This window comes from Larus michahellis, chromosome Z (assembly GCF_964199755.1).
Source record: "Larus michahellis chromosome Z, bLarMic1.1, whole genome shotgun sequence".
NCBI lineage: Eukaryota > Metazoa > Chordata > Aves > Charadriiformes > Laridae > Larus > Larus michahellis.
Window position 1 is genome coordinate 875,356 of NC_133930.1, and position 27,547 is coordinate 902,902.

At 42.6% G+C, this 27,547-nt stretch overlaps 1 protein-coding gene across 4 annotated transcripts; it reads left to right on the plus strand.

The window, feature by feature from the left end:
- The first annotated feature begins 132 nt into the window (after nucleotides 1–132).
- Nucleotides 133–20,151, plus strand: TXNL1 (thioredoxin like 1). Of its 4 annotated transcripts, XR_012584995.1 has the most exons (10): nucleotides 285–532; nucleotides 2,724–2,820; nucleotides 3,923–4,096; nucleotides 7,481–7,603; nucleotides 7,984–8,053; nucleotides 8,668–8,840; nucleotides 11,659–11,763; nucleotides 15,582–15,629; nucleotides 16,713–16,753; nucleotides 18,486–20,151. XR_012584995.1 is itself a non-coding variant. In XM_074570937.1 (9 exons), the coding sequence occupies exons 1-9, from the start codon at nucleotides 435–437 to the stop codon at nucleotides 18,487–18,489; spliced, it is 885 nt and encodes a 294-aa protein (XP_074427038.1). In that variant the 5' UTR covers nucleotides 285–434; the 3' UTR covers nucleotides 18,490–20,151. The 4 variants fall into 4 exon arrangements, 3 of the variants coding, with proteins under 3 accessions (XP_074427039.1, XP_074427038.1, XP_074427037.1); XM_074570937.1 differs by lacking the exon at nucleotides 15,582–15,629; XM_074570938.1 differs by lacking the exons at nucleotides 15,582–15,629; nucleotides 16,713–16,753 and having other exon boundaries at nucleotides 133–532.
- The last annotated feature ends 7,396 nt before the right edge of the window (nucleotides 20,152–27,547 follow it).

A 27,547-nucleotide genomic window follows, 5' to 3' on the forward strand; every position in this document is an offset into this window, starting at 1 on the left:
GCCTGGCCATGCTCCGCAGCTGCTCCCAGCCGCAGTCCTTAACCTATACCTTAACCTATACCTTAACCTATACCTTAACCTATACCTTAACCTATACCTTAACCTATACCTTATTCTCCTCCTTCTCCTCAGCCACCTTCTGCCCCAAACCAAGATGGCGTACCTCCCCTCCCGCCATTCGCCGCGCTTGCCCCTAACTAAAATGGCTGACGGTCTGGCTGCCCTCTCTCAAAATGGCGGCGCCCACTCGCTGCTCCCCGCCCCGCCCTCAAGATGGCCGCCCGGCGGGCCGGGGCGGGGAGCGGGCGCGGCGGGCGGCGCCTGCGCCTTGCGGTGCATGCCGGGCTACCCGTTCCCGCCGTGACGCTGCAGATAGCAGGCCGGTTCTACCGCCGCTGCCGCCCCTCAGTGCGGGCCCTGGCCGCCCGGTGAGGATGGTGGGGGTGAAGGTGATCGCGAACGACACCGAGTTCCAGCCCGAGCTCAGCGCTGCCGGCTCCCGTCTGGCCGTGGTGAAGTTCACTATGCGGGGGTGAGTGAGGGCGGCATGCGGGCTCCCGGTTCCCCTCGCGGGTGGGCAGGGGCGACGCGGGGAGCGCCCCGGGGCGGCGGCCGCCGCCCCGGGGCGCTCCCCGCGTCGCCCCTGCCGCCATGTCCCTTACCGCGGCCTCCTTCCCGCTCAGGCTGTGGAGAGCGGGAGCGGGCCCTGGCCCACCGGGAGGCGTCTCCCCGCCGCCCCGGCCTGGGGCTGAGGAGGCTCCCCGGCGCTGAGGAGACTCCCTGGGGCCGAGAGAACCGCTGTGGGGCCTTGAGGGGCTTGGGTGTTTTCATTTATTTCTGAGGCGAGGCACAGCTTCAAACTTGAGAAGTGCAGTTAGGCAGCGAAGTGCTGTATCATTTTGGTCCCTGGCCAGCTGCCGCGGGTAAGAGCTGTGAATTAACTGGAGGTTTTGTCAGCGTTAGCGACGCTCCTTATCTGCTGGATATGGATATAGCCACAGCATCAGAATGGTATTTCCTATTGCTGGTGTTAAACTCACCTTCTTGCAGCGGAGCCAACTTCCCCTGCCCTCTGGACCTGTCACTCTGCAGGTGCGCTGAGGAGATGGGGTGCTGCACTGGCTGGAAGTCCAGTTGCAGGTCAGGAGGGCACAGGCAACTGCAACTTGCTTGTTTTCTGTTAAAAACATCTTCTGCCTTAATAAAACATAGCTGTATCCCCATCCTTCTTGCCCAGGGCAAGCAGGTGTTCTTTTTTCCCCTATTTAGCAGGGATTTGAAGTACAACTGTGGTGTAGTCTGGATGAACTGGTGACCAATGGAAATCTCAGCAATTCAGTTACTCACAGTAATCTGCGGAATTAGGGAGAATAGTGATAGTGTTGGAGGTCCTGGGCTTCACAGTGCACCTCGCTGTTGTCAGATCCTCGCTCTTCATGCCTATACTCTTTCCTCATCTTTCCACCCCTTATTTATATGTATAGTTGAACCATTCCACTTGCAATGGCTGTTTGGAGCCCAAAAGAATTGGGGTCTAATGTTGTGAAGGAGCTGGTGAGAGGTGTTGTATTTGGGTAGAAGAGGCCACAAGAATTACAAGCTGTGTGTCTGAGTGGGTACTGAAAACAGCTTTGATATAAACGCATCTGATGTCTGATTGCTGCTGCTTAGTTGTGTTTTTAGGTAAGTCAACTTCACCCGTAGCTGCAGAGGGGTTGGTGAGCTCAGTAATACTTTGTACATGTGTGCCCAGGAAAATGTTTCGGTTAGAGACCATCCAATGTACTAGGTTCCAGTTAGATTAATGTTTGGATGTCTTAGCGGATAAATATCTGCGAGTTTGCCTTGCTGTGCTGCTGGTCTGTGCTGGTTTCCAGCTGTATGTGTTGGCAGGTTCACATTGGCACAGCTCTCTGGTTTAGGTACGGCCTAGGTGGATATGCTGTTGGAGGGAGTTTCCGCGGGGATTTTCTTGCTGTTTCGCTTTTTAATTGTTTCTTTTACAGCAAGCTCAGTTGTGAGAGTATTCATTTGCAGGAATGGTTGTGTCTGTACACTTCATATATGCCAGCAAAGGTATAATAATAAAAAAATACATATTTTCAGCCCAGGTGATACAGTTATGTCAGCAGAAGTCAGGTCTGTTCCACCAGGATCAAAAAGTATGGTAGTAACTGGTTACAGTTGTAGTAAGTGAGATTTAACATAGGAAGAATTTTATGATTCCTGCTAAAGGTTTGATACGTTATTGCTGTTAAGTATTTCAAGTCATATTTAGTGTAGATACTGTTGTTTCACAGCAGGCAATGTGGAGTGCTAGTACTAGTTTTCTATTAAAAGTATTTTTTGCTGTTTCAGGAAAAGCAGGCAACTCTTTGCCCTCCCTTATGTCCCTTTGATTAGCAGGATTTTGGCTTGCGGTAAAAGATGCAGGAGCTAAACCCATTAGATGAAAATACGAAGTTAGTATTAATTAATAGGTGAAGCTAATCATGTAACATTGAAGCTGTCTGAGGAAGTGGGAATTAACACTTCATAATGTGTTTCTAAATGTCATTCTTAATTGTATCACCAGGATTGCTCACCATCTGTCAGCCAGGTAGGAAGGTTATTTTTGTGTGTACCAAGGATATCAGTAAGAAGATAAATGTGCTAATTCTATTTGGGGCGGACATTTTTCAAAAAAAGATTGAGTTAACTTAAACTGTATTTTGTTTTCACAGATGTGGCCCTTGTTTAAGGATAGCCCCAGCTTTCAATGCTCTGAGTAACAAATATCCCCAGGCAACTTTTTTGGAAGTAGATGTACATCAGTGCCAGGTTGGTATTCGAAAACGTATTTTCAGTTGTAAGAAAAAGAGCAGAAAATGCGGTGAATGAGAAACTTGAAGAAAAACTGTTCAGGCAGTATACCAAGAGTAGTATCCTGTGGCTGTTCACACGTTTGGTGAATCACAAGTAGCCGTATTGTGAAATTCTCAAAATCAGGATATGCACAAAGATGTGAAGAAACAACGCTTTTATTTTGAAAAGTATTCTTGGAGTTGTGATATCCTTCATTTAAGCAGTGTAGAAACAGTTTAACAGTTCTTGCTGCTTGTACTATTTAGATAATACCACTAAACGCAGAACATAGCACCAGTACGAGTAAAAAAGAGTAAGTCTTTCCAAACAAATATTGGCATAATTATTGAGCAAAATGAAAAATGCAATAAACTGATCTGATTAGTGGGACGAGATTCCTGTCAAGTACTACTCAGCTGTTTTTAACAGACAACAGTGTTGCAAATGAGCTATTGATTGACTTAAGGGTTGTTAACAAAAATTAACAATGGTATGTTGAAAGCAAGTGTCTTGAATTACTACAAATTATAATGGAGAGAGAGAAGTTTAAAAGTGGTAGCAATGTTTGCAAATGACAGTAAATTATGGAAAGTTTTGGGGAAAGCTACTGTGGGTGCCTAACAGGTATGAGTACAGGTGGAAATCAAGTGGAACTCGCCTTTCACAGCAGCAGGCTGCAATTCCTGGGTGTGCATGAATGTGGCTTGGGAGAGGAAGGACTGCAGGCGTAAAGAAAGCTTGTAAAATAAAAGTATTAAATTAAGCCGTCCTCCACTTTCAAGAGGAAGTGGGTGATAAGATTTTTATGGGGTACCAACAAATCTACTGCCAATGTGAAGTCTGTTCAAAAAATGCCTAAATATGTAAAGGTTTAGGAGGATCTGAAGAATTTAAATGCATTTAAAATTGAGTTAAAGCTGTTTATAAAATAACAAATATTGTTTGTGATGATTGAGGTGATGTAGCTTGATTAATATCTTGTGTGTGCATTCTCATCCAGGTGAAGCAAGCTAATGTTTCTGGCTGATATTGGTAATACTCTGTTAGGTAACACTTATAACTAATTTATGCATTCTAGGGAACAGCTGCTACCAATAATATATCAGCAACGCCGACATTTCTGTTTTTCCGAAACAAAGTGCGAATCGACCAATATCAAGGAGCAGATGCTGTAGGCTTAGAAGAAAAAATTAAACAGCACCTGGAGAATGATCCTGGAAACAGTGAAGATACAGATATCCCAAAAGGATATGTATGTATCTCTTAAGATGTCTTTGGTTGGTTGGTTTGTTTGCATAACTTGAACATTTAAAAAATATCTCTTCCTTTTTAAACGTACCCTAAGCCAAATAATACTACTTTAATCAAAACTGCAAGTTCCCCATGGCTTTGAGAAGATCGATTATCTGGGTTTCCTTCTTCAGATAAAATTTTAAAATTAACATGTATATATTTAGTAAGTATGGTTATGGAATTGTAAAATGTTTTAAGAAAAATCTCCATGCATAGCCCTCAGTCATGAAAATAATTAATTTCATGTTTGGGGATGAACTTTTTGCTTGGGATGAACTTACTCTGCTTCTTTCCTCTTTTCAGACATCCCAATTGTCTTCTCAAAATGTTTTTTAAAGTGTAAAAACATCCACGGGAAAAGACATTGTTAGACATGGCCATCAAAAATGTTGAAAAGTTGCTCTGGTTTTCCTTAAGAAATCTTCTCTTACTTATGTGGTGGTAGGGTCATTTAGGTTTTTCCTTTTTTTTTTCCTTGCTTTCTACCCCTTCTTTAATCCTCTTTATCTCTTTTTTAAAAAAAAAAAAAAGAGAGGCAGAGATTCTGTTGCCAAAGGAATTAACCTTCACAACAGTTCAGCTCCATCTTCCTCTATAGCAGCTTGCCTGAAAATAGGATGCCTTTGGCGGGGTGTTTTTAGATAAACAATATCTTGTGATATATTTTCTTCTGCCTAATTGCTAATGTTTACGCAAGTGGATGGTACAACAAAATGTTCTCTCTAGATTTCTTCTTGCCTGTAAAAGCATGGCAAGGATATAAAAATATATAAAGTAAAAAAGATTATGTGCCTGGTCTGAGTGGCGTACAAGAATTGCTTCTTGCTGACTGTGAATTTGCTTTCAATTTAATGCTCAATGCGCATCATTTCGCTTCTGTAGGGGCACTGCCTATCACTCCAGTAATCGCTGATCAGGCATTTGCAAATAATCTAAACTAAGTAAATAACTTACAACTTTGTAGTAATTTGTAAAAAAGAAAAGCGAACACTTCTAAATGTATGTTCTCAGACTGAATGTTTTTTAAACCTTGCATCAAAATCTCTCATAACTAAAACTTTATTTTAAAATTTTTTCAAAGAATTTTAAAGTTGTATTCATGAACAACTTTTTTGTATCATTGTGTGATTTGCCCATGTCTTCTAGATAAACCAGATCTTTGTAGGGATGCTTGAATTTTTGGCCAAAACTTCAATAATAGAGCAATCTGTTTAGGAATATTGGTGCTCGCAGGAAATGATTTTCACCGTGTTCTGCGTGTTTCCCTGTTACTTCAAGGCAATTGTGCGTTACGAATCATAAGCCTGTCTGACAGCTGTACTAACAAACACATGTAAATGAGAACTCTGATGTGACAAAACACTCTCCTAGAGCTGTCCTCTTAGGTGGTATTCTCCAAGCAACCCTCGGTGTAATATTACTCCTTAAATGCGATTGTCTATTGTTCTACTCCAAGTCTAAACACAGTGATGTGGTGTATTACCTTTCGCCTAAATCGTACGTCACAGTTCAGTGCTTAGCTAGTTGCTGTAGTGCATGTGTTACTTTGCGTTAACAAATCCAATACGTTAAACTTAGCTGTGATGAGTTATCTCTAGAACCCCAAATTATGTTGTTAAATGCAAAACCAGGCTTTTTGGAGGTTAAGTATTTTAAATTCATAACTGACCATATCCTATCAGGCAGATGTAAGCAGGGCACAAATCCAGCTGAATATTCCTCACTTAACTAAACTGCAGGGGACAGGTAGCTTGAAGTTCTAGCAGTTCAGCTACTTGCTAACTGTTCCATGGCATGCATTGCGCTTCACTTTACATATGAACGCTTACTTTTATAATTACTGTGAAATCCTCTGTGGAACTATGGGAATGTCAAAAGATGAAGGTTCAGCTTATTAGCTTCGCAGTCCAAAACACACTAAAAGTCATTCAGGTAGCAATCGCAGGTCTGCTTAGATTGGTTTTGAGATGAACGCACCATCTTCTATTTAAAGTTAATCTTGTAGGAGATGGTGTCTTATCCCTATGAACCACATCCTGAGTATGTTCAGGGCTGTATGAGCCAAACAGGAATTCCATTTGACCTGTAGGTAGTAGGCTGAAATGCCATTTTAGGATATCCTTGACCCAGACTGGACTGCTGTCGGCTCTAGGAAAGCATCCTCATGGCAGCTGTGTGTTCCTTCTCATACCTTGTGCCTCTACTGAGCACAGGAGTCACAAGCTAAGCCTTCATTTGGATGTTGGGAGGGGAATGAGTATTTTTTGCTCAGAATAACATAGTTGTAAGAGCTAAGGGAAGTGGGATATGGGAAATGAGTTGTTTTCTCTCAACAGCCTGTTTTCGGATTCTGTTTATATCGTGAAGCTATAGCCTGAGTTGTAGTGTGTAGTAATCTTTGAGCTGGCTTGTGCTTTTCTCTTTCCAAGAGTGGTATATTATTGTTTGGGACCTAATATATGCCTTTGTGAAGGGTATTTTGGGTTGTCATCCTAAAAGTTCCTTTAGTTTTTTTGTGTCTGGACTGTTCAATGACTGTACATTGATCTTGAGTTTGTACTTTTACCGTGTGAGATGCTGATACTGTGTCTTCAGGCCTTAAAATATGAAATACTTGATTTTTTAGCCTGGCTTCCGTTGGACTTGGTTTACTTTAGTTGCAGGCAAAAAACGCTGGTTATCTGGAAATGGATAGAGATTATTCTGTCTCTGCAATAATACCAACTTTTAAATGGTTGAGGCGTGGAGCATGGATAGCGGTCTGTTTTAATCTGAGAATGTGTATATGTTAAAGCTTTTAGTTGGACCCTATACAAAAGAGCTGAGCAATAAAACAAACGGAGAAACAAGTAAAATAAGACTAGCTTTGCATATAAAGCCTGGTAAGAACTATAGTGGTGATCTTTTAATTTGTTCTGCAGTATATAGTATATTTTTGGGGAGGCCCGTTTCTCTTTGTCTTTTTTTTTTTCTGTGAAGTTGATGATGGCTCCAGCCTAATGTCAGTTAGTCTGTGTCATGGTGTGACTTACTATGCTGTAGTCTGAAAATTCACCCTGTGCCCAATTTCTTATTCTCAGAATGGCAAGCACGTGTTCCAGGCGTGTGGGATTTTGCATGGAGGGGAAAAATGTTGTTCAGTTATGAACAGGACACATCTGAGTACTGTAGTATTTGTCATTTTTGTTTGTAATGTCTTTTGATGTAAACCCCTGAGGTTTTCTGTGTGTCTTGTTATTTTAATCTGTTGAATGAAGAATTTCATTCATTCCAACGCTTACTAATCCCAGATGAGTTCATGGTGCACTTATGCGCTCGGCAATGCTCTTGCTTTTACTTTCAGATGGATTTAATGCCATTTATCAATAAAGCCGGCTGTGAATGTCTTAATGAGAGTGATGAGCATGGATTTGATAATTGTTTACGTAAAGACTCTACCTACTTGGAATCAGACTGTGATGAGCAGGTACAGTAGATATCGTTAAGTGAGATATTTTCAGTGATGGTCTGGTCTGCAAGCATTTATTTTTTTTTTTTAAGAACTTGCCTACTTTTTATGGTAGTGTAAGTAAGAGTGGGAGAAGGTAGTAGGATGTAAGTAAAATTAGTATACAAAGGTTGTTGTAGCACTTACAGTTTCACATCCCTCTATGTATGGAAAAAATTCTAAGCAGAGTAGCATTTGCTCGTACTTTAAAGAGACAGACTAGTGCATGTGTGGAATATTGTGAAAGTAAGTACTTAATTTTATTTCGAAGCTCAGACTTATTTCTAGGTAATTATTGTGCTATGTTTGTGTTTAAGGATGAAGAAAACAATATTTAATGGGAACTTTTTTCTCCACAGCTGCTTATTACTGTAGCTTTTAGTCAACCTGTCAAGCTTTATTCTATGAAACTTCAGGGGCCAGATAATGGTGAGTGAAGTGTCTGTTTAATCATATCTTTGAAACCAAAGCTTTGCCCACGTTTAGCTGAATTTTCTAAAAATGACACTGTTGTCCCTAGAACCTTTTATCTTCTGAGAGTCCCATGGTAGCTTCAGTGCATTTGTTGTAAATGAGTTACATAACAAATGATCTCATTAGTCTTTCACTGACCTCATGCATGGGTATTTCGTATGATGGGCTATAAGTATTTACTATAGTTTGATATGCTGCAAAGAGAAAATTACATTTAATTCAAGAATTAACGTGCGAGCTACCAAAAGGCATAGCATAGTAACTCAGTTCACATTATTAAATGGCATAAAATGTTCGGGTGTTATGTGACACAACAAAACTATCATTTTTAGACTTTTTATTGGATTTTTTCTGGAATTCTGTCCCTGACAAGTAGACGAGTAGTACAGTTTTGGATGTCCTTCAGTGTTCAGGGTAGTGATGTAGGATTGGCAGATAAGACACTAGAACTATAGAAGCTCCTGCCTTCCTTGAGTGATACCTAGAGACTGTGATAAACGAGGGCTTCTCAAGCAGTGTTTTGAAAATATGCTTAAACGATGCAATACCACTCCTATATTTTAACACAGGGCAAGGTCCAAAGTACATAAAAATCTTTATCAACCTTCCTCGATCTATGGATTTTGAAGAAGCAGAAAGAAGTGAACCAACTCAAGCCCTGGAGCTGACACCAGATGATATTAAAGAAGATGGTATTGTCCAGCTTCGCTATGTAAAATTTCAGAATGTTAACAGTGTAACTGTAAGTAAAGTTTCTGTTCTGAGGTCTGTGCAGGTTGAAAACTTCATAGGCTTGTAAAGCAGTGTGCATGTTTGATTTCATTGCAAATGTTCCTAGTTTCTCTCTGCTGATTGCCTAACTGCATGTTTATGCTAAAAGTATTTTGGGAATCTGAGGTGAGACAAAGCCATGTGTGTGCAATGTCTATTTTGACCTCGTATGAGACATAAGGTTCACTTTCACCTCTCCATGAGCTGGTGTGCTGTTTAATGCACCTTGTGTTTTTACTAAGGTACCTTCTTGAAAGGCATCTTGTCTTCGCTTGAAGAGCTGAGGAGACAGGAATCCAGTGTCTCAGTAATCTGATTGCAGAAATAACAGATTTCTCTGAGTATCAAGTGTAGTACTTGCCATGTCTTTAAACTCAGTACCCGCTCTCTGAGGGTTCTTAAATGCTGTAATCAAAGCACCTTTGTCTTTTAATGAGCTCTCTCATTCTCTTGCTCTAAGAGACTTTACACAGATTTCACATAGGCTTTCTGACTCTTATGTGCAGGTGCGGTTTCTTCTCTCCCATTTTAAAAATACAGGTTGTAGTGCAATGTGTGTGATGACTAAATCGACCCGGGAAATGCTTTATGCTTGGCATCATCCTGGTTTCCTTGTTTCCTGCGGTATTGTGTGAAACTTTTTCCAGTATGATCCCTGAATTCTTTTCTGTGGAGATGCTTTTTGTGGCCTGAATTTTGCATTTGCAAATGTATGGACTTACAGTTGATTGAATTAAGCTATATTTTAGTGGGCTGGCCACAGAAATCACCAGCTTATATCAGTTACAGGTAACCCCAAAACGTCAATCCACCCTCAATCTCTTCATCACAATTTTTCTTCTATAAAAAGGTTTCTGGTTAACTTCTAAATTACTATTTGTGGACTGCATTTTAGGTCAGTCGGCTACTTTCATGTTTAGTCGTGGTTTACTAGCAATTATTTTAAATGTAATGAACCTAAAAAACTTCCTTTTCATATCTGTTATTTCTGTGGAGTTATCCTTTGCAATCAACTTTATCCTCCCCCAGATGAAATGGTGATCGGTCACAAAGGCTTATATTCTACAAAGCTGTGCTGACAAGTACAAGTTACGTATTTGTTCTTTAATAAAATCCCATGTCAGCTTTAGACAAGGATGATGTGCAAACACCAGACAAGTGATAAGGTGATTAAATAGATGTTCTGCTTGTTTGCACTCTTTGCATGTGGGCACTGCAGTAGCGCTCCCCTAGTTTCCTAGCTAAACCTGGATTCTTTATTGAAGACCTCCTGAAAATGAGACGGCCAGTCATCTTGTCCACCACCTGGCTTTTCAGTGTGGGTGATGAAGTTCTGCTCGCTTACAGTGTCCTGTGGGTAAAAATCTTGTATTTGGTTCCTAATGAACTGGAGGAGGCATAGTTGTCATATACACAAATTGTGCTGCTTTTCTGCCATGTGTAATCAAAATACTTATTGAACACTTGCATGTCAGTATTAGCAAGTTCATACTTCATTTATACGTATCACTGCTAGGTTTGTTAGTTAACTTACCTGTTTTTTTAATTAGTAATTCTATACCCTGTAGTTTCAAATCCATATAACTGATACCTCATGCTGGTTTTCCACGTTTGTGTGCTTCTCTTCATTACTGCTACTTCAGTGGCATTTGTTTTTCTCTATACTTGTTGAACTTTTCATATCATTGCTGAGACAGAACCTCTGCACAAATTGCATTTCACCTCTGTTTGACAAAAGTCGGTCCTTGACATGTTTTTTTGGTTGTCTGTCTGAAGAGTACTTTCTTCAGCATTTCAACCCTCACTTTCCACGCATCTTGTTTGTATAGGAAAAGATATGGTCTTCCAACTACAGGGAAGCCTCTCGGAAGGGTGAATGTCTGCACTGGTTTAGATCAGTGATCCATCTTGCTTATCCCGCGCTTGCAAGCATCCGGTGTTGTCACACAAAAATGTCTAAGTATAGGGCAGGCACATAGTGATTCGTGTACCTTCCAGCGTTTGGTGGTCTGTGGCACAGGCAATTTCGGGGCCAGAATGCGCATCTTCATAGATACTGGCTATGGCTTGTGGAAGGTGCCTGATCTGTGCTGTCCCTTGCCCGGCTGTTGTCCTCCTTCCCCTTTTTTCCCCCTCTGCTCCTGATGCCACTGTTTGCTTGCTTTCTCATCCTCTTTTCTCCATGCTCACAATAGAGTGTGGAAAGATCCACGAACACCTCATTGCTCTTCTAACACAAAAGTTCCGTACTAATACTGCTTCATGCAGAAAATTCTTCTTTCATTTGTCCACTTTACAAAGCGTAGTGGTTCCAGCTGTGATTCCTTAGTTCATATTTCAAAAAAAACTGGTGTTTATCTGAAACCCTAAGATAGCTTCATAGATCTAGTATTCATACTCTAAAACACACAATTATGCAGACTATAGTAGTAAACTGCATGTGAATAGTCTTAGGAGCTTCAGCAAGCATGCTTAAATTGACATTTAACTTCAAGTCAGATTCCAGTGAATAGTGAATTTTGGTTTCTTAGATCCTGTTTTTGCTTGCTGAATGTGGTCTTGGGTCAGAAGCGGAAGCTGGGAAAATCCAAGCTTTGTGGGTTTAACAAATTAACAGGAAAGTAATAGCATTCTATTTAATCATTATCTAAAATAAAAGGACAGTAGCTTCTCTAAAGGTTATAGAGGCTTTTATAATTGGAAAGACTGTTAATGTTGTGTGCCTGATGTTTCATGTATTAATTCAGGGATGGACTGTTTAAATCTTATGTTTGGTGTGTTTTCTTTAGTTGTTTGTCCAATCCAATCACGGTGATGAAGAGACAACAAGAATTACGTACTTCACGTTTATTGGAACTCCAGTCCAAGCAACAAATATGAATGACTTCAAGCGAGTGAGTCCTCTTTCTTAAAAGCACTTTTGAATGTTTTAAACTGACTCAAAAATGGGTTGGGGGAACAAATACAATTGGTTGTTGCTACAGTTCACAATGTAGTTTTGGCATCCAAAAGAAAATGTGTAGCTTTATCTTATGGATCTTTGGTCTTGCTTACAAGTTTTAGTTCATCAGCTTTTTAAAAATAACTGGTAAGAATGTATGTGTGAAAACTTGAGGGGTTGCCAAGTTATATACACTATAGGTAACGTTGGATTTTTTTGACAGCTGTGAGATTTATGTCTTGATTTTGAAACTTGCTTTCTGACGGTTTTTGAGAAGTAGAGAAGCAATTGCATATACAAGTTAAACACACTCGTGATTGACTTCTGCTTTGAAAGATTTATTCACTGGGCAACATTAAGCTTGAGATCTGAAAAATATTTGGTCATAAGTGTCTTATATTTAACATATATGCTTTATAAAGAGGAAATGAAGCAAACAACTTGTTACAGTATGACTTTAGACACTAGTGCTGAACAATAAGGTACTCTCAATTCTTGATTTTTTTTTTTGAGAATGTGAAATGGGTTTAAGAGGATTGAAACTTTTAAGCTACTTACAGCTTTTTCAAAATGTAGTAAGTCTTTTTAAAATAAACTGCTTTAAAACTTAGTAGCCTTTGTAAAAGGGCAAATACTTCTGTAATACCAGCCTACAAACTACTATGTGGGTGACGAATAACATCAAAAGCACCACAGAATTTATTATAAAAATTACCTGTACCTTCAGAAGGTTAAAAACACTAACACTCACCAACATGTCGTGTACTTGAAACTTTTAACGTCAAAACCTGGTCTTAACTTCTACATGTAAAACATAATATCTTTGCGGATAATTATTAAGCTAATAAATAAAAGTTTACAGATTTTGCTGCCTTTCAATGAAACTTCAAGTCATTGAAAAAGTTTTCCTATTCCTAATGTACTAAAACCAACTGGATATCAATTTTAGACCTTCCTAATAGCACTTCCAGTTCTCCTAAAACTAGAAGTATGTTAATTGATTTACAATCTGCTTCCATTTTTTGGTTTATATGGCTTTTCTGTCAGTACTTACGGAATTAGGGCATCCCCTGCAATGAGTTGTGCAATTGCTACTTTAATATTGTTAATCTGCGGTACTTTCTGGTATCTTTGTGAGGGGGTGGGACTCTGACTCAGTACTTGATCTCTGTCTCGCTTTCAGTTCTCTGTGAACTAAGTTAGTTTTGCTTTCAAAAGCACTGAAAGTTTATTGTCAATAAGTGCACTCTTTAAACCTGATCTTCTGATTGTTTAAGTACTATTTTATTTTTTTTTAATTGATGATCCCGATTGAGGTGCACTTGGTAATGCAATTCAGGTTTTTTTGTGGAATGTTCCATGGGTTTGAGACTAGTGTTGAGCCTGCACAACATGTATTTTTCCAGTTGCATGGACAAAGTGTTAGTTTGGTGGACACAGGACCGAATAAGACTGAAGCTGCCTGCTGTAACACTCTGAGCTGCAGGCAGTGTGTGTTTGTGTGGGGAGTGGGGTTTTTAATTCACACCTGCTGTCACACAGCCCTACAAAGGCATTAAAAATAGCATGGGTCTCCAGGTGTCTCGGCCCTCTACTGTAGTTAGAGTGGATTTACAGCTATCTTTCAGTTCTAGATGCAGTGTGGATGCTTGGAAGCTGCTGCAGGGCCTGGTAAATACTATGCGCGTTAACAGTTTCCTTAAAGTTCGCAGGTGTGTGCCTTGGCACCATCAAGGAGTGTGCCCTTGTATCTTGTGACATCCATTTGAATGGAAGGGGAGGTGAACAAACCTACGAGACTACGTATACACCAGTCCCACGGTGTTAGCATTGTGCTGGGAATGTCAGGATGTTAAGGAACTGGTCAGAACGGCCTTGAATGGAGGAGCAGGCGTTACGGGGTTATGAAGTGGCTAATCCTGTCTCAATTCAGATGCTCCTCAACACTATATGTAGTATTCCTGCTTTGCTTCCTGAACATGTAGTTTTAATATTAGGCTGTTAAAATATTTCATCATAACAAATGGGATGGGTAGTCTGGCAGAGTTGCAGTGCTCTTAGAATTTTGTTTCCTTTCTTCCAGTGATCCTGTCAGTTATGAAACCTTAATATAGCGTTGGGCATTAATTATATTTAGGCTTGCAGATTAACTGGGAAACCTTATTTTTCTTCTCATTTCCTTGAGTAGTTACCCACACTACTCCTCACTGCTTTCGTCTGTCTCACTCCCTCATCTCACTTTGTCTCTACTGCTCATGTTCTTCTTCTAATTATAATAGAAATAGTATTGTGATACGATTAACAAGATGAGGGAATGCTTTTTTTTAACCCTGAGTTTGAGAAGTGTTTGTAAGAAATCTGTTAAATATATTATTTGAAGGGCTTGAATTAAGAAGCGGACATGAATGTGATTCCAGTTACGTTTTTATGATTGATCACGTTGTTGCTCAGTTGATTGTATGCATGCTTAGTTGATTGTATGCATGTTCAGTTTCAGAGTAAAAAAAAAAACAAAACACTAAACAACCACATTGGTTTGAATGACTTCTCCTAAGGACCAGACTAATGTATTTTGCTTCCCAACTGGGATGGGATCTGAAGGTATGCTTAGTTACAGCAGCTTACTGCTCAGCAGTTGATGATCAAGGTGCATACCTGCAGCTCCCGTGTCCTTCAGACACTCAAGGAAAACTCATAGTAGCTTGTGTAGTGCTCTGCTAACAGCATCAGGGCTGTAAGAAGAACTGTCTCGTCTTGATCAGGGAGTCAGTTCATGTGTTTAATATAAATGAAGCATTGTTTCTGTTAATTATGCTATCAAATCCAAAGCTAAAATTCATCTACTCTGAAAAATAACAGGAGCACTAATCAGGTGTAGTTAAGTCAGTCCTTCATTAGTAATTTTGGCCTCAAATTAGTTTGGACATACATAGAATCACAGAACAGCCCAGGTTGGAAGGGACCCTTAAAAGATCACCTAGTCCAGCTTTTCATGGGAAAGGGAGCCTAGATGAGAATATCTAGCACCTTCTCCAATGCTATCTTGAAAACCTCCAGCAACGGGGACTGCCACGTGCCTGCAGAAGTTGTTCCAGTATTGACCGGGCTCACTAAAAAATTTCTTTGATTTTATTGCATGTAGTTGGTATTGCTGGACTGAGTGAGTAAACTTATAAAATCTGCTTTCACACTTGTTTTAATATGTTGTGTGTATCCTGCTCCTTGCACAACTTTATTTTTAACCTCTGGGGAGGAGGGAAGTCTTCGGAGTGGCAGAAGAGGGGGACAGAAATATTTCTTGGCCATGCAAGGCCTGACTTAAGGTATAACTGGTCATGGAAAGTGGTACAGTAGACTGTATTTGAGATTTGCTTCCAATGCACAAAGACATTTCTTAGTTGGACTGCTTTGTTGGGCACACAGCTAAAAGTGTAGAGTAAAGGTGCAAGTTCTGTTTCTTACTGTCGACTGATAGCTTAGTATTAGGGGGGTTCTGGTGAATCTTGTGGTGAACTTGTAAACGTGCTTTTGTTTTTGGAAGAGCATGCAACTGTTGATGTCCAGTACAGTTCTTGTTTATTTCTGGTATTAATGAATAAAACATACTGCTGCTCAGTTTGGAGGTTGGGGCGTAGATGAATAGTGACAGGTTGTTGGGATATTTTTTTATGTCCCCTCTTGAATGAAGGCTTTCTTTCTACTCAGAACTACTTATTTGCACTACATGCTGCTGCTTTTTTTCTTGTAACATTTTGTTTGTTTGTTTTTCAGCTTAACTTCCCATTTCTAAAGAACTAAAAAGGCAGAAGAAATTAAAAAGTAATAATAAGATTGAAGTGGTCTTGCACTACTCCCTTCCTTGCTCCCTCTGCTCATCTAGCATCTCTTTCACCCTTTCCACAATCTCAGCGCTGATGCAAGAGCAGCTTTCTCTGCACCTTCTACCGTCGGGAGCAGCCTTCTCTACCTTCTGACTCATCAACTCATCTTTCCCCTCCACTCCCTGCTCCAAATCTTAACCTTATGCACTTCTCTTTACCTTTCAGTCTTACCAAACTGTTGTCCCACTGTTAACCTGAACTTGACGTTTTAAAGGCATGCATGCTGTGCAGTACTCTTCCAAATTATTTTCTGTAATTGATTTTTCAGCCTGTATTGAATTTTGTAAAGCTGTTTGAGATGCAGCTTGTGAAATGCTCTGCCAAGACTTGACTTTTTTTAATATCTTAGTGGAGATTAGTGTTCTTCTTTGTTGTGACCCTTCAATATGTAGTACGTAGCCAGAACGGGCTGCAAGGTACTACTCTCTATTGTCCCTCTAGTGGCACTGGCCACCTGCTCAGGGAAGACACAGTGAGGAGTTGGTGAGTGTTTGTACATATGTGGCCTGATTAGGGCTCTCCAGCAGCATCCTAATAATTTTACTTGCTTGACCTTGTTTAAAGAAAAAAAAAAAAAAAAAAAAAAAACAAACACAAAAAGCCAACCCAAAACAAAACCCCCAAAATAAAACCAACTGTGTTCCAGAAGGTTCAGTAATAGTCTTTCCAGTCCTACTTTTGGTAATGAACCATAGAGTTGGTTGTGGTTCTGTCGCTGTCAGGCTCTGGAGTAATGCTTGTGAAAAAACCCAAATGATTGGAAAAAAGCCTGCTCCAAAACCGTGATCTTTTCTGTGGGAACTACAGGCTGTAACCACTCCCTTAGAATGCACTGGATGGCAGTTGTTTCTGTAGAAGGAAGGCAAATGGATCTACTTCCAAGAAAAGAATAATGCCAGTTGTTTGGTTTAAGTTTAAATAGCCTGTTCCTTTTTGGGAAGGTGGAGTGGGATAGTCAGAAAATGGGTTTCTTTGACCTGTGATGACAAAATATCCATATTGGTGTGATTGATTTTCGCAGATAATACACATGGGCGAGTTGTCAATTTCTGCCTCAGACTGGTACAGCAATATTTTTTCATTGATGTTCCACACTTGCTAACACCTAATCTTTAAGCTTTTAACTGTGTTTTTTCTCTTTTTCTTTTTTCTTTTTTTCTTAATCTGTGTGTGAACACAGTTTGGTGCTTTGAAAACGCACAAAGAATAAATATTGCTTCTTGACATGTTTAACTGTATTTTTTTTAACTTGATTAATTGGATCTTAATGCAAGTGATTGGGCTTTTGATTTTTTTTTTCTTCTTTCTTCACATTGTCAGATTGGAATTTTCCTGACCTTAAGCATTAGGTTGAATTTACAGCTTGGTGAAATGCTCCTGGTCAAGGGTACAAATGGTCTTTAAAAGTACTTTTCATCAGTAGATCTCAATTACTTTGTGATGGTGATAACTCCGCTGACCAAAAGCAGCTGGGTAGTGAAAAATTCTCCCTCTTGAAGTTTGACAAGAAATGAAAAAAGGGGAAGGGATTCTGAAGAATATTTCCAGGGTCCATGAGTCTTCCCTAGTTCAGGGCTGTGGGGGTTTGGGGTTTTTTGCTTGTTTTGTTTTTCCCCCTAGTTCCATTATTTCACTATTGACCGTATGAATTTTGTGGGATATATTGTCTCTTAACTGCAGAGGTAATTAACACCTACAGGTTTGCTATAGTAGTCAATTGGCTAGAATACAAGAAAGGTTTTACGCCTTCGTTTTCAGCATTATTATAACAGGAAATTCTGTGCTCCATTAGTGTAATCTTCGAATCTCTGTTCATGTGAATTCTGGCTACATCTTCTCAGAGCCGTAAGTGCTGCGCTCTGGTTAGGTGGAAATGAAGTGGGATTTAGTGCCTTGCCCAAGCTCCCTCCTGAAGTCTTAAACTTTAAGATCTATTTTCTTTTTACTTTGGTTTGGCTTATAAATGGATATTTTTTTCAAGGGTCTGCAAGAGCACTAGAATTATGCCTGAAACCTTTCAGAAAAGTGACTAAAATGGCATCATTTTCTACTCTGAGGATTTTGTGTTGAGTTCCCTTAACGAAGGGGCCTGGATACCCTTCTGCAGTGAACCACGCTAACTTTAACTCTGCGTAGCAGTATCTAGAGTGCTGGAGTTACGCTTGCTGTTGGCTCGCAGATGGACTCACCAAAGTGGTGGCAGTGGTGATCTTCTCTGAAAAGGGAAGTGCTAAGCTGCCTCTGATTCCAGGTGGAGTTTGCAGAATTGGAGATTGGAAGGAGACTTGGTACGGAATAATGTTTTGAGGAGGAATAAGTGAAAATCAGGTGACTTTCAGATTTCTTTATAGGTTTGAGCTGCATTCTAAGGCAAATGCTCTCAGTGAGGTACATGGATGCCAAGGGAAATGAACAAACTTAGATTTGAGCACCAGTGGTTCTCTTCCCACTATAATATTTTATATAGTGGATTGAGGTTGAGTGCTTGGTATGTAACACATACCTTAAGTGTGGTCTGGTCTGTTGCAGTTACAGCCTTCTAACTCTTCTCAAAATGTGCCTGATGTTTGCTGTCTGTATGAGTACTAAAGATAAGGTTTCTTGTGTGTCTTGCATCCCTCTTAACCGTTCAGAGGGATTCACAGTTTCTGCAAGTGCTACAGTAATGCATGCTTAAATGCATTGATTTTGTTGAAAATTCAGTTGCACTTGTTTATTTTGAGACTGACTTTAAAAAAATACTTGGCAGAACTTTTTTGGTTAAATGTTCTTCTTGGGTTTTGTCTCTTATCAGGTAGTTGGCAAAAAAGGAGAGAGCCACTAGGACGCAAAAGACACTGGAAGGCCTTATCGCAATCAGAGATCTCCACTTTTATCTACAACTCCTGGATAATTGCTTGACCATAACCAGAGACTGTCAATCTGTTCATTTAATGCCATTACCAATAAATCATTGCTTTTGTTGAGATGGAGTTTCCCTAGTGTGTTTCTGTTGTAATCCTCGTACATGTATTTGTAAATAAAATTCATTACTTTTGCCAAGTTTAATTTTGTTATTCTAGTAACTGTGACTCTTCCCTTCTTCCATTTAAACTTCAAAACTCCACTGGCTTATCTTTGGAAACGGAGACATAACATAGCTTGCGCTTGTTCAGAGAGTTTGAAATGTCAAACGTAAGTAAAACATGGATGGCCTTCAGAGAGCATCTAAAGATAAAATCCGAGCTACTTTGTTGTTAGACCGAGTGAAGCCAGGATCATTGTTTGCACAAAATACTGATATTTCTCACATAGAAATAACTTCACCTGTTTGGGAATTTTCCATTTCCCTCCCCACCTCAAAAAGCATAGGAGGAGGAAGTGTGTTTTAAGTTACCATTCCATTAACCCGCAGGTTTGTCACAAACGGCGTGCTGGTGCGAGCTGTTCACGCTGACAGTTCTTGAGTCTTTTGGAAGTGTTTGGCTTTTATTAGAAAATAATGACCTCATTTTCCAGGCAGACTCTAGCAAGCTGTGCAGTTACGGGGATTCAGATGTTTGTGCACCCCACCTTAACGTAGATTCCTTATTTCTCTCATGGGGTGTTTTTTCCTCTCTCTGGATATCTTGATAAGGAAATGTTTAGTGCAGATATTAATTTTACATCTTAATTGGAATTCTTATACTACTTTGGTAAATTTTCTTGGAAGCGTGCCCTAAGTAATTTTAATAAGTGGGGCATTGATCAGCACCATATACATAAAATACCGTATAAATTCCCGGTAAAACTTGCTAAGTGTTTTAATTGGCATAATTAATTTCTTTGTAAAGTTAAATTTGGTACAATTCTAATTACCATAAATCCCAGTAAGGCTTAAATCCTGCCCTAATTGGCATTCCTTCCTTGAACGCAGTAGGGTGGTTCTCTTCTGCCTTGGCAGATGTGTGTGTTAATACCAAGTTAACTTTCTGTTCCCATAAATATTTTTTTCTTAACGGAAAACCGGGGATCGTCTAGAAAAATGGTCTTTCTGGGAGGCACTGTGTCACTGCGCGCTCCAGGGTACTCCTCTCCCTGCGTTACCGTCACTGGCGTGCGATGATGATAACTTGATTTCTTTCATACTTCCTTAATGTTTTGCTTCGGTGGGGGGTGGCAGGCATGTAACGCACTGTATATAGGATATAAATCATTTTTAAATATAATTGAGGGCAATATGAATAACTGTTCCTGTTTATAATTTTGTACACTGATTACCTTTTGGGTTATTGTTTAAGTGCCTCATCTTAAGTATTGCTTACCTCATAATATTTATACCTGAGAGATTTGATAACCTAGTGATTCTCATCTTTGTAAAAGATTAGTCAAATTTATATTGTTTATGAGACTCTTCCGTGATTTCCTTGGTTGCATGATGCGTACCTTCCCTAATGATACTCTGTACATAGATCTAAATAAATGTTTAGAGGTAACTGTCACACGTTTCACTTAATGGAGAATGGGGTCGAATTATGCGCAAGGAGCTAAAAATCACAACCCTGGAGTGATGATGCAGCGCTGTCTGTGAAGTGGCGTTACTGGTATGTGGCGTTCCCAGGAGCGCGGGGATCCCACGTGGATCCCGCAGGATGCGTGCTTGCGGTGCAGCTGCTGGGCACGGGGCTTCTGAGTCTTGTTCTTGATGGGAGAAGCCCTGTTGAGAAGTCGATCTGTTTGATAACTGAGCAGGAGCCCGAAAAGGGGACCGCGATGCTGCTGGTGTTTGATACTGCTGAGGCTTGGTACTGGCCCAAGCTGCCAGTGCTCGCTGTCGTTGGGTTAGATCAGTTCCCTGCTCAGTTCACTGCTTTTTATGTATCCTAAGGCTGGCGCTCGTTCGGGACAGGCGACTGAAATAAGCTGTTGTAGTGTTCAGAACTCTCGCCCAGCTGTGCCACGCGTGTGCAGAATTATTTACGCGCTTTGTTGCGCAAGCAAGGTCCTGTCCCCTTGGTCCCCTTCACCCGCCCGCCCCTTGCTGCTTTGTTTCTGGCAAAGGTTGAACTTTCAGAGAAACGCTGAAAATCTGTGGGTGCGCGTGTATTTTACAGCAAATGTCCTCGTCCGACTGGTAGCTTAAAGAGTAGTTTTGGCTGGCATCTCCTCTCGCTCCCGTCGTGGTGTCAGGCTGGTCGGGAGGTTTGCTCGGTGTCTCTGGATGCCCAAAGGCTCTCTAGTCGTGGGGCTCCCCAGGACTGAGCGTGTTGGCTGGGGTGTGGGGTTGGGGACTGTGTAATAATTACTCTGCAGTGCAATGCCTTAATTAGATGTGCTGAAAAGGCTGGGAAGGGGGACTTGAGTTGGCGGCAGATACTGGGCGCCTTTGGCGTAGGCTTGTCTCTGCTTTATGGTACTTGTGTACTGAGATTGATAAGGATATACTGCCCGAGAGCTGCTGGGCTTCATCAAAAGCCTGCCAGAGAGAGCAAATACGGCACTAGGGAAGTTGTTTATTTTCATGTTTATAGTCCTCAATGTTTTTACTTCTGATAAGAGTTTGAGGTAGTGGAAGACTAACCTCTGAATATCACTTGGCTTCTACACGAATGGAGAAAGCAGAAGAAGCAGTGATGGTTAGAAGCTAAAGCCTGGAAAAGGGCTTGTGGTCGAGGGGGTACATCTTTAATCTGCCCAATTCCTTCCAAAGACCACATGTCCTGCTTCTGTCGTCATTTTGGCTAGCTGAAGATGCTTGTGAGGTTTTGTAGGCAGTAGGAGAGCTAACATGAGACGTCCTCTTAAACGTGGGGAGGGGGAAACCCAGAGTGTGGTCACAGGTGATAAAGAGGCAGGACTGGGTGGACTCTTCCTCCTCCTCCTCCTCCTCAGCTGGGCGTTGCGGGGCTGGAGCCACGGAATGGCTCAGAGGCGGAATGGGTAGGTGAGGAAGCCAGGGCTGCTTCTGCGGACGTGGTGCTTTATTTTAGATATAGTATTTAAAGTACTTTATATGTACAAGGAACGTCAGAGGTAATAAAATGAGAGAAGACTTCCAGCGTCCAAAGGGTTACCAACCCGCAGCAAACCCCACTTTTGAAAAATTATAGGTTTTTTTTATTCTATAACAGCCAGTTTGTAACTGGATTTAGAAGAGAATTTTTGGGATATGCCAACAAAATGCCTAGGTACTGACTGAAATATCGGCACTTTGCATAGGGTAAAATTCACTTGTGTTGGGGACCGTGGGTATTTATCCCTGCATTTAATTCCTAGCCTAGTTTGGCGTGAACTCTAGCGTGTTCTGTGCATCTTAACTATTCATTTCTGAGTTTCTTAAAGATTTTACTCTCTGATGATACCAAATATATCTTTTCCGGTGGCGGAAACATTGAAGGCTCTTTTTTACTTGGGTATTTCTTCATAAAGTGTCTTCCTTCGTGCCGTGCGTTTTTGCATGCACTGAAAATAAAGTGGCTTGTTCTATGTGTAATTCTCAAAACAAGCACTTATTTTAAAGTTCGGGAGAGCATTCCCCTGCTTGATGCCAATGTGTTGCAAAGGTGGTTTGGAATATACAAGTAGGTGTAAATTTATTTGCAATATTTTTTGAAAGTACTTTACTTAACTTGTTTTACTGATGTCAGAATGCTGGTTTTTATCAGAAAGTTGAGGAGGATAGAATAAATAAATACCGAAATTACCTTTCTGAGTATGGAATCTTGCTAAAAACATGTTTAAATTGCGCGGTAAGGTCGTATTTTTTGTAAAGCTGTGTTGACTGGCATTAACCATAGTCCTGCCTTTTGATTATCTTTTGATAATCCTCAAATTTGTGTTGTTTTGGTGTTTTTCTTTGCATCGGGACTGATGTCGAAGCAACCTCTACTTCATTGGCCTTGAATATTGGCAGAATTTTGAGTTTTTCACTTCTTGATTTTTTTTTTTTTTGTTTTTCTTCATTGAAATGCGGGGTGTTGCTGAAGCAAGCCGAGCGAGGGTGCGCCGATAAGGCCCCGCAGCTCTGTTCGAATGTACGTGTCGATGAGATGTTGCTTGAACGCAGCCACCTAAGGGCCGTGGCTGGCTCCGGTGAGACCTTACTGGTTCATGCCTAATTCTGGGCCGATACTGTTTCCCTGAGCTGAAGTGGCTACAGCTTTCTTATAACGGCTGACCTTTTTTAAAGGTTAAAAGACAATTTATTTTTTTTCTTCTTGGAAGTCTGTTTGGAGACGCGGAGTATTCTGCAGAAAACGCTTTCTTTGCAGAAAACCCCGTTTTCCCTGGAGCCCCTTTAGGGACTGGAAGGGGCTCCAAGGCCTCCCCGGAGCCTTCTCTTCTCCAGGCTGAATTCCCCCCAGCCGCCCTCGATCCCGCCGTCCGTGTCGCCGACAGAGGCGACATCCACCGGCCGCGGCCGTGCCGGGGGTGGCGGGTCCCCGCCGGGCGCTGCCGCCCGCCGCCAGCAGGGGGCGCTGCCGGCCCGGCGGAGCGCGCGCGGGGGGCGGGGGACAGGCGTGGGACAAACGGACAGAAAATGGGCAAAACCCGCAAAAACCGGGCAAAAAAGCGGAGGGTGGCGGTGTCGGGGGCCGTCGGGCCGCGGAGGGGGAGCGGGGCGCAGCGCTGAGGTCTCGGCAGTCGCCCTCCCCCTGTTGGAGTTTGGGGCTGGGAAAGAGGAGAAGGGAGAAACCAACCCGCAGCAATTAAAAAAATTAAGTGAGTGCGAAAGGCAGAAGAACCTGCCTCGGTGTGCAGCGGAGTAACTTCAAGGGAAAGTTTAACGAGCCCCCCCCAGCTGTGGCAGAGGGCACAAGGCAGCTGCGTGGGGGACCCCAAAGTGTCCCCTCTCCGTTCCCCAGCTTCTGCGTTCCTGGGAATGTCCCCCTGGAGAGGGGCGCCAGGGGAGGGCGGGTGACTGGCCTAGTGCCCTATGAAGAGTCTGTTTGCATGTATAATTTAAAAAAAAAAAAAAGCTTCATTTGGATTATGGTACACACTAGTTTATGCAAGATGACCAAATTAAAAAAAAAAAAAAAAAAGTTGAAAGTACTCAAAATTAGCACTTCATTCTCAGATTGAAAAATACCATCTGAAGCAGGGTCAGGAGAAGTCAGGAGGTGGCTCGGTGTCCTCTTAGGCTTGTGCTGAGCTCGCGTTCCTCTTGCGTTCGCTTGGAACAGCAGGGCGCTGCAAAGGTTTAGGTGATTAAGTTCAATTAATCACGCTACCTTAAAATATATAACCTGAACCTTGCATGTTCTGGAACCTTGCAGGTGTGAAATTTGCTAGGCAATTTGTTGTGTTTTGCACCAGTTCGGTGTTTCCTTTCCCCACCACCTCCTGTGGCTGGATGTGAATGCTTTAAAAAAAAAAAAAAAAAAAAAAGGACCCGAACCCACCCCATAAAGTGAGCGTGCGGGGGCAATGCTGCTGGGAGCTGCGCAGAAACCAACCTCTGGAACAAGCGCTGGGCTCTGTCCTTGCACTGTGCGCTGAGTGACGCCCGGTGCCGGTCATCGGTGTGCCAGGGTTTGCAGAGAGATTGTCCTTGCCCATCTTCTCCCTGGAAATATTACTCTTGTGTTCTTATGCCAGAATATGGAGTTGGTGGTCGGGCAGATATTTGCCAAAATGATTTTTCCCTGATAAAACGTGTTCTATCTTTTGTCGTTCATTTCCAGAGGGCTGCAGAATTGTGCAGGGACAGAGAAAAATAACCTGATTTCAGTAGCAGAGGGGTTTGGCCATATTTAATTTAGTAGAAAGCTGAGTTTTAATCCAACAGAAGCTATCGCAATTAATCCTTCCCTTGGTGGCCACTTGTCCAGCCTGAGCAACTTGCCCCGAAGTTCTGCGGGTGCCTCCTGCAGCTTGTATGGAAGCGCCGGTGGAGTCGGGAGCCATCGCTGCTGTTAGCCATCAGGTACGGCTCTTCTCAGTGACAATGCGGTTATCAATGCAACTTGATCATTGTTTAATCGGGTCGTGATTAACTGAAGGGTACTATCTGCGATGGATGTGAGCGCATGTGTGCACTGATGCCAAGGCGAGCATGTACACAACCAGCGCCGCAAAAATGCCCTCCATCAGAAATGACGCTATTTAAGATTAAATTTGTAAAACTCAGTCTAGACAATGCACAACTGTAAGAGGATGCACGTTACAGGAGTTTTAAAATGTCGCCCATAGTCCTACGCTGGCTACTAACGGTGCTGAGGAATCTGCAGCTGTCTGTGTTGGATGTGAGCAGAACCAGTCCTCGGAGAGCGGGAAATGGCAGGAACTGCCTCTAACTATTGTGATCTACAAGATTATCCCATTAATCATATTTGTCTCCGGGAGTACCTTAGTTCTAACTCCAAGTGTTGTTTTTCCCTTGGTGCGTCACATGCAGAAAAGGCTCTAATTGAAAACAATGCGGAGCCGAAATCGCGCTGCTGGTAAATGCGTGCTGGGTCCTGGCTGCTGCGGGAAGCGGGGCGGATGGCACACACTGGCACCCAGCCGCGGGCACCGCCAGCCTCCCTCCACACCTCTAAAACCTTATTTTTCCTTTGAATGTTGCCGGTGTTCTCAGTGTACAGACGGGGCCGACGCTGCTGTTCCCAGAGAGAGAAGGACGCGGTGCAGGAGGGGGAGACGGCAGAGATGCTTTCGGCAGGGCCTGCCTTCTGCGCGGGGGTGAAAACAGTGGGAGATATAGGTAAATCTAGGGAAATCCTCAAAATTCCAGCACCCAGGTAAATCTATGGAAGTCCTCAAAGCTGCGGCGTGCCGAGGGCCAGGACTGCTGTCAGTGAGGGGATGTTGAGTAGCCCCGGCTCTGTTACCCTCGTATTTCCTTTCAGCTGCTGTAGCAGCTACATTTGATCCTGGAAATTTCCTCTCCGTTTGGAGACGTGAGAAGGAGAGTAAATCAAATGTATCTGGTTAAAAGCTTGACTTGTATGATTTTGCATATCTGTGTTGTTTTGAATTAATTCACCTAAAATTCAGAGGTATTTGAACTATGTGTCTCTACTAGGCACTCTGACAAACTGTCTAATTGTTTTTTCAAATGCAGGTCTGTGACTGCCAGAGTGAACCTACAAGAGGATGGATTGCCCAAACCCCAGCTGCTGCTGCAGGACCCTCTGGCAAGACATGTTGGGGGGGAAATAACTTGGCTTTTGTTTACCAGCCGGCGTCTCTGGTTCCAGCAGGCCCCCGCAAGACGGACGGCGTAATCCTGACATCTCCTCCGAAGGAGACAATTCCGATGGCAGGTACCTAACTCGCCCTGGTACCCACGGCAGGGTGGGGAAGATCTCCCCGGGCTCCCAGCAGCGCCTGCCCGGCCCCAGTGCTGCCTGCCGGGGTGTCCCAGGCTGTCCAAGGGATGCTGCCGGGGTTGGCTTTGGAATTCCATCAGAGAAGGGAAAGGTGTTCCTCGCCTTGGTCAAGCAGGAAAACTCTCGGTTGCGGTGGTGTTGCTCCCAGCACTCAAAAATGGAGTTAGAGGTACTCCCTAGAAAGCAATAGGCTGATAAATAATAGGTAACAGTTAAAACCCACGTGCTCTGTTGTATTTGGCCCTGTCTCTTAGCAGACACTGTGTCAGTGCCTCACTCCACACACCGGCCCCTTCCCCTGAAAGGATGTGCTTGTGGGGACGCCTGGCCCCGCCGGGTCCCATCCCAGCGGCTGCTCCTGCTGCCAGCGAGCTCTTCGTCCAGCTCGGCCCAGCATCAGGCCACCTCTGAGACGGGTTCCCAACAAAATGTGGTCAGTGGGGCCGGGCAGGTGCCTGTGTCACTGTGGCACGGCATCTGTCTGTTCTTGGCTGAATCCAGCCAAAAACCACCAAACTCCACAACCTCCTCTTTCTACTGCCACTTCCTATTCCCAAGCCCAAGTTCTTCTAACATAAGTCAGCTTTTCCTTTCCTCAAAATCAGCAAAATGAAAATGAATTTGGTACATACGCGTGAGTCTGTGAAGAGCAGGGTGCTTGCGTGGTGCTGGGACAACAGGTCCCACACGTACTGCCCGACGCAGGGAGCTCTGCTGGGGTGACCCCCTGCAGCTGTTGGGGACCGTACAGGGACAGTTACGGGGAGCTCAGGGCCTCGGGTCGCAAGGAGGAACTGAAGCAAGAGCTGATGGCAATTCTGGTGCAACCTCAATAATCTGCTCCCTTGGATGCGAATGTGGCGCCTGTGTACGTATACGTATATACACGCACACATCTATACCCATGTTTATGTGTGTATAATATAGATAAAAAATAAAAATCCCTATGGTCAAATTACAGAAATATTTTAGAGTTCTAAATAAACCTAAATGCATTCAGTACATAACATGAGCTGGTAATCTTTATCAGACCCTGTTAATCGCAGTTAAGCATTATTTTGGAAGCCTGTGTCTCGGGGCTGCATCAGGTCTGAGTTCTGCCTGAGCCGGAATTCTGCTTCGTCTTGAGGTTCCTGACAGAATATACCGAATGGGTAGGAAAAAACAAGTGTTTTGGAACAGCGACGTGCCCTGTTGGGTCTGCGGGGGTACCTGCCTGCCCCTGCTGCCTGCTGTGTTCTCTTTCTCAGAGCGAAGTGTCCAGCTGGAAAGGCTTCAGCGGTTCAGGAGGGCCTTGGCCATGGCACCTTCAACATCAAACGGGTGGAACGTGGACCCCTTTCCAGGCGTAGGTACGTCTGCAGTACACGGTTAAGGCTGTTGTGTGTCTTTTACCTTGGCGTGTGAACGTGTCTCCTCTTATTTTTCACTCTTTCCCTCTCCTCTAAGTTTTCTATGTCCTTGTTTCTAGAAGCGTTACGTGAAAATGGCAGCAAGGAAGCTTGCTGAAGGGCCTGACATCATGCCGTGACCCACCTGCAGAGCCAGCGGCAGTTCGGAC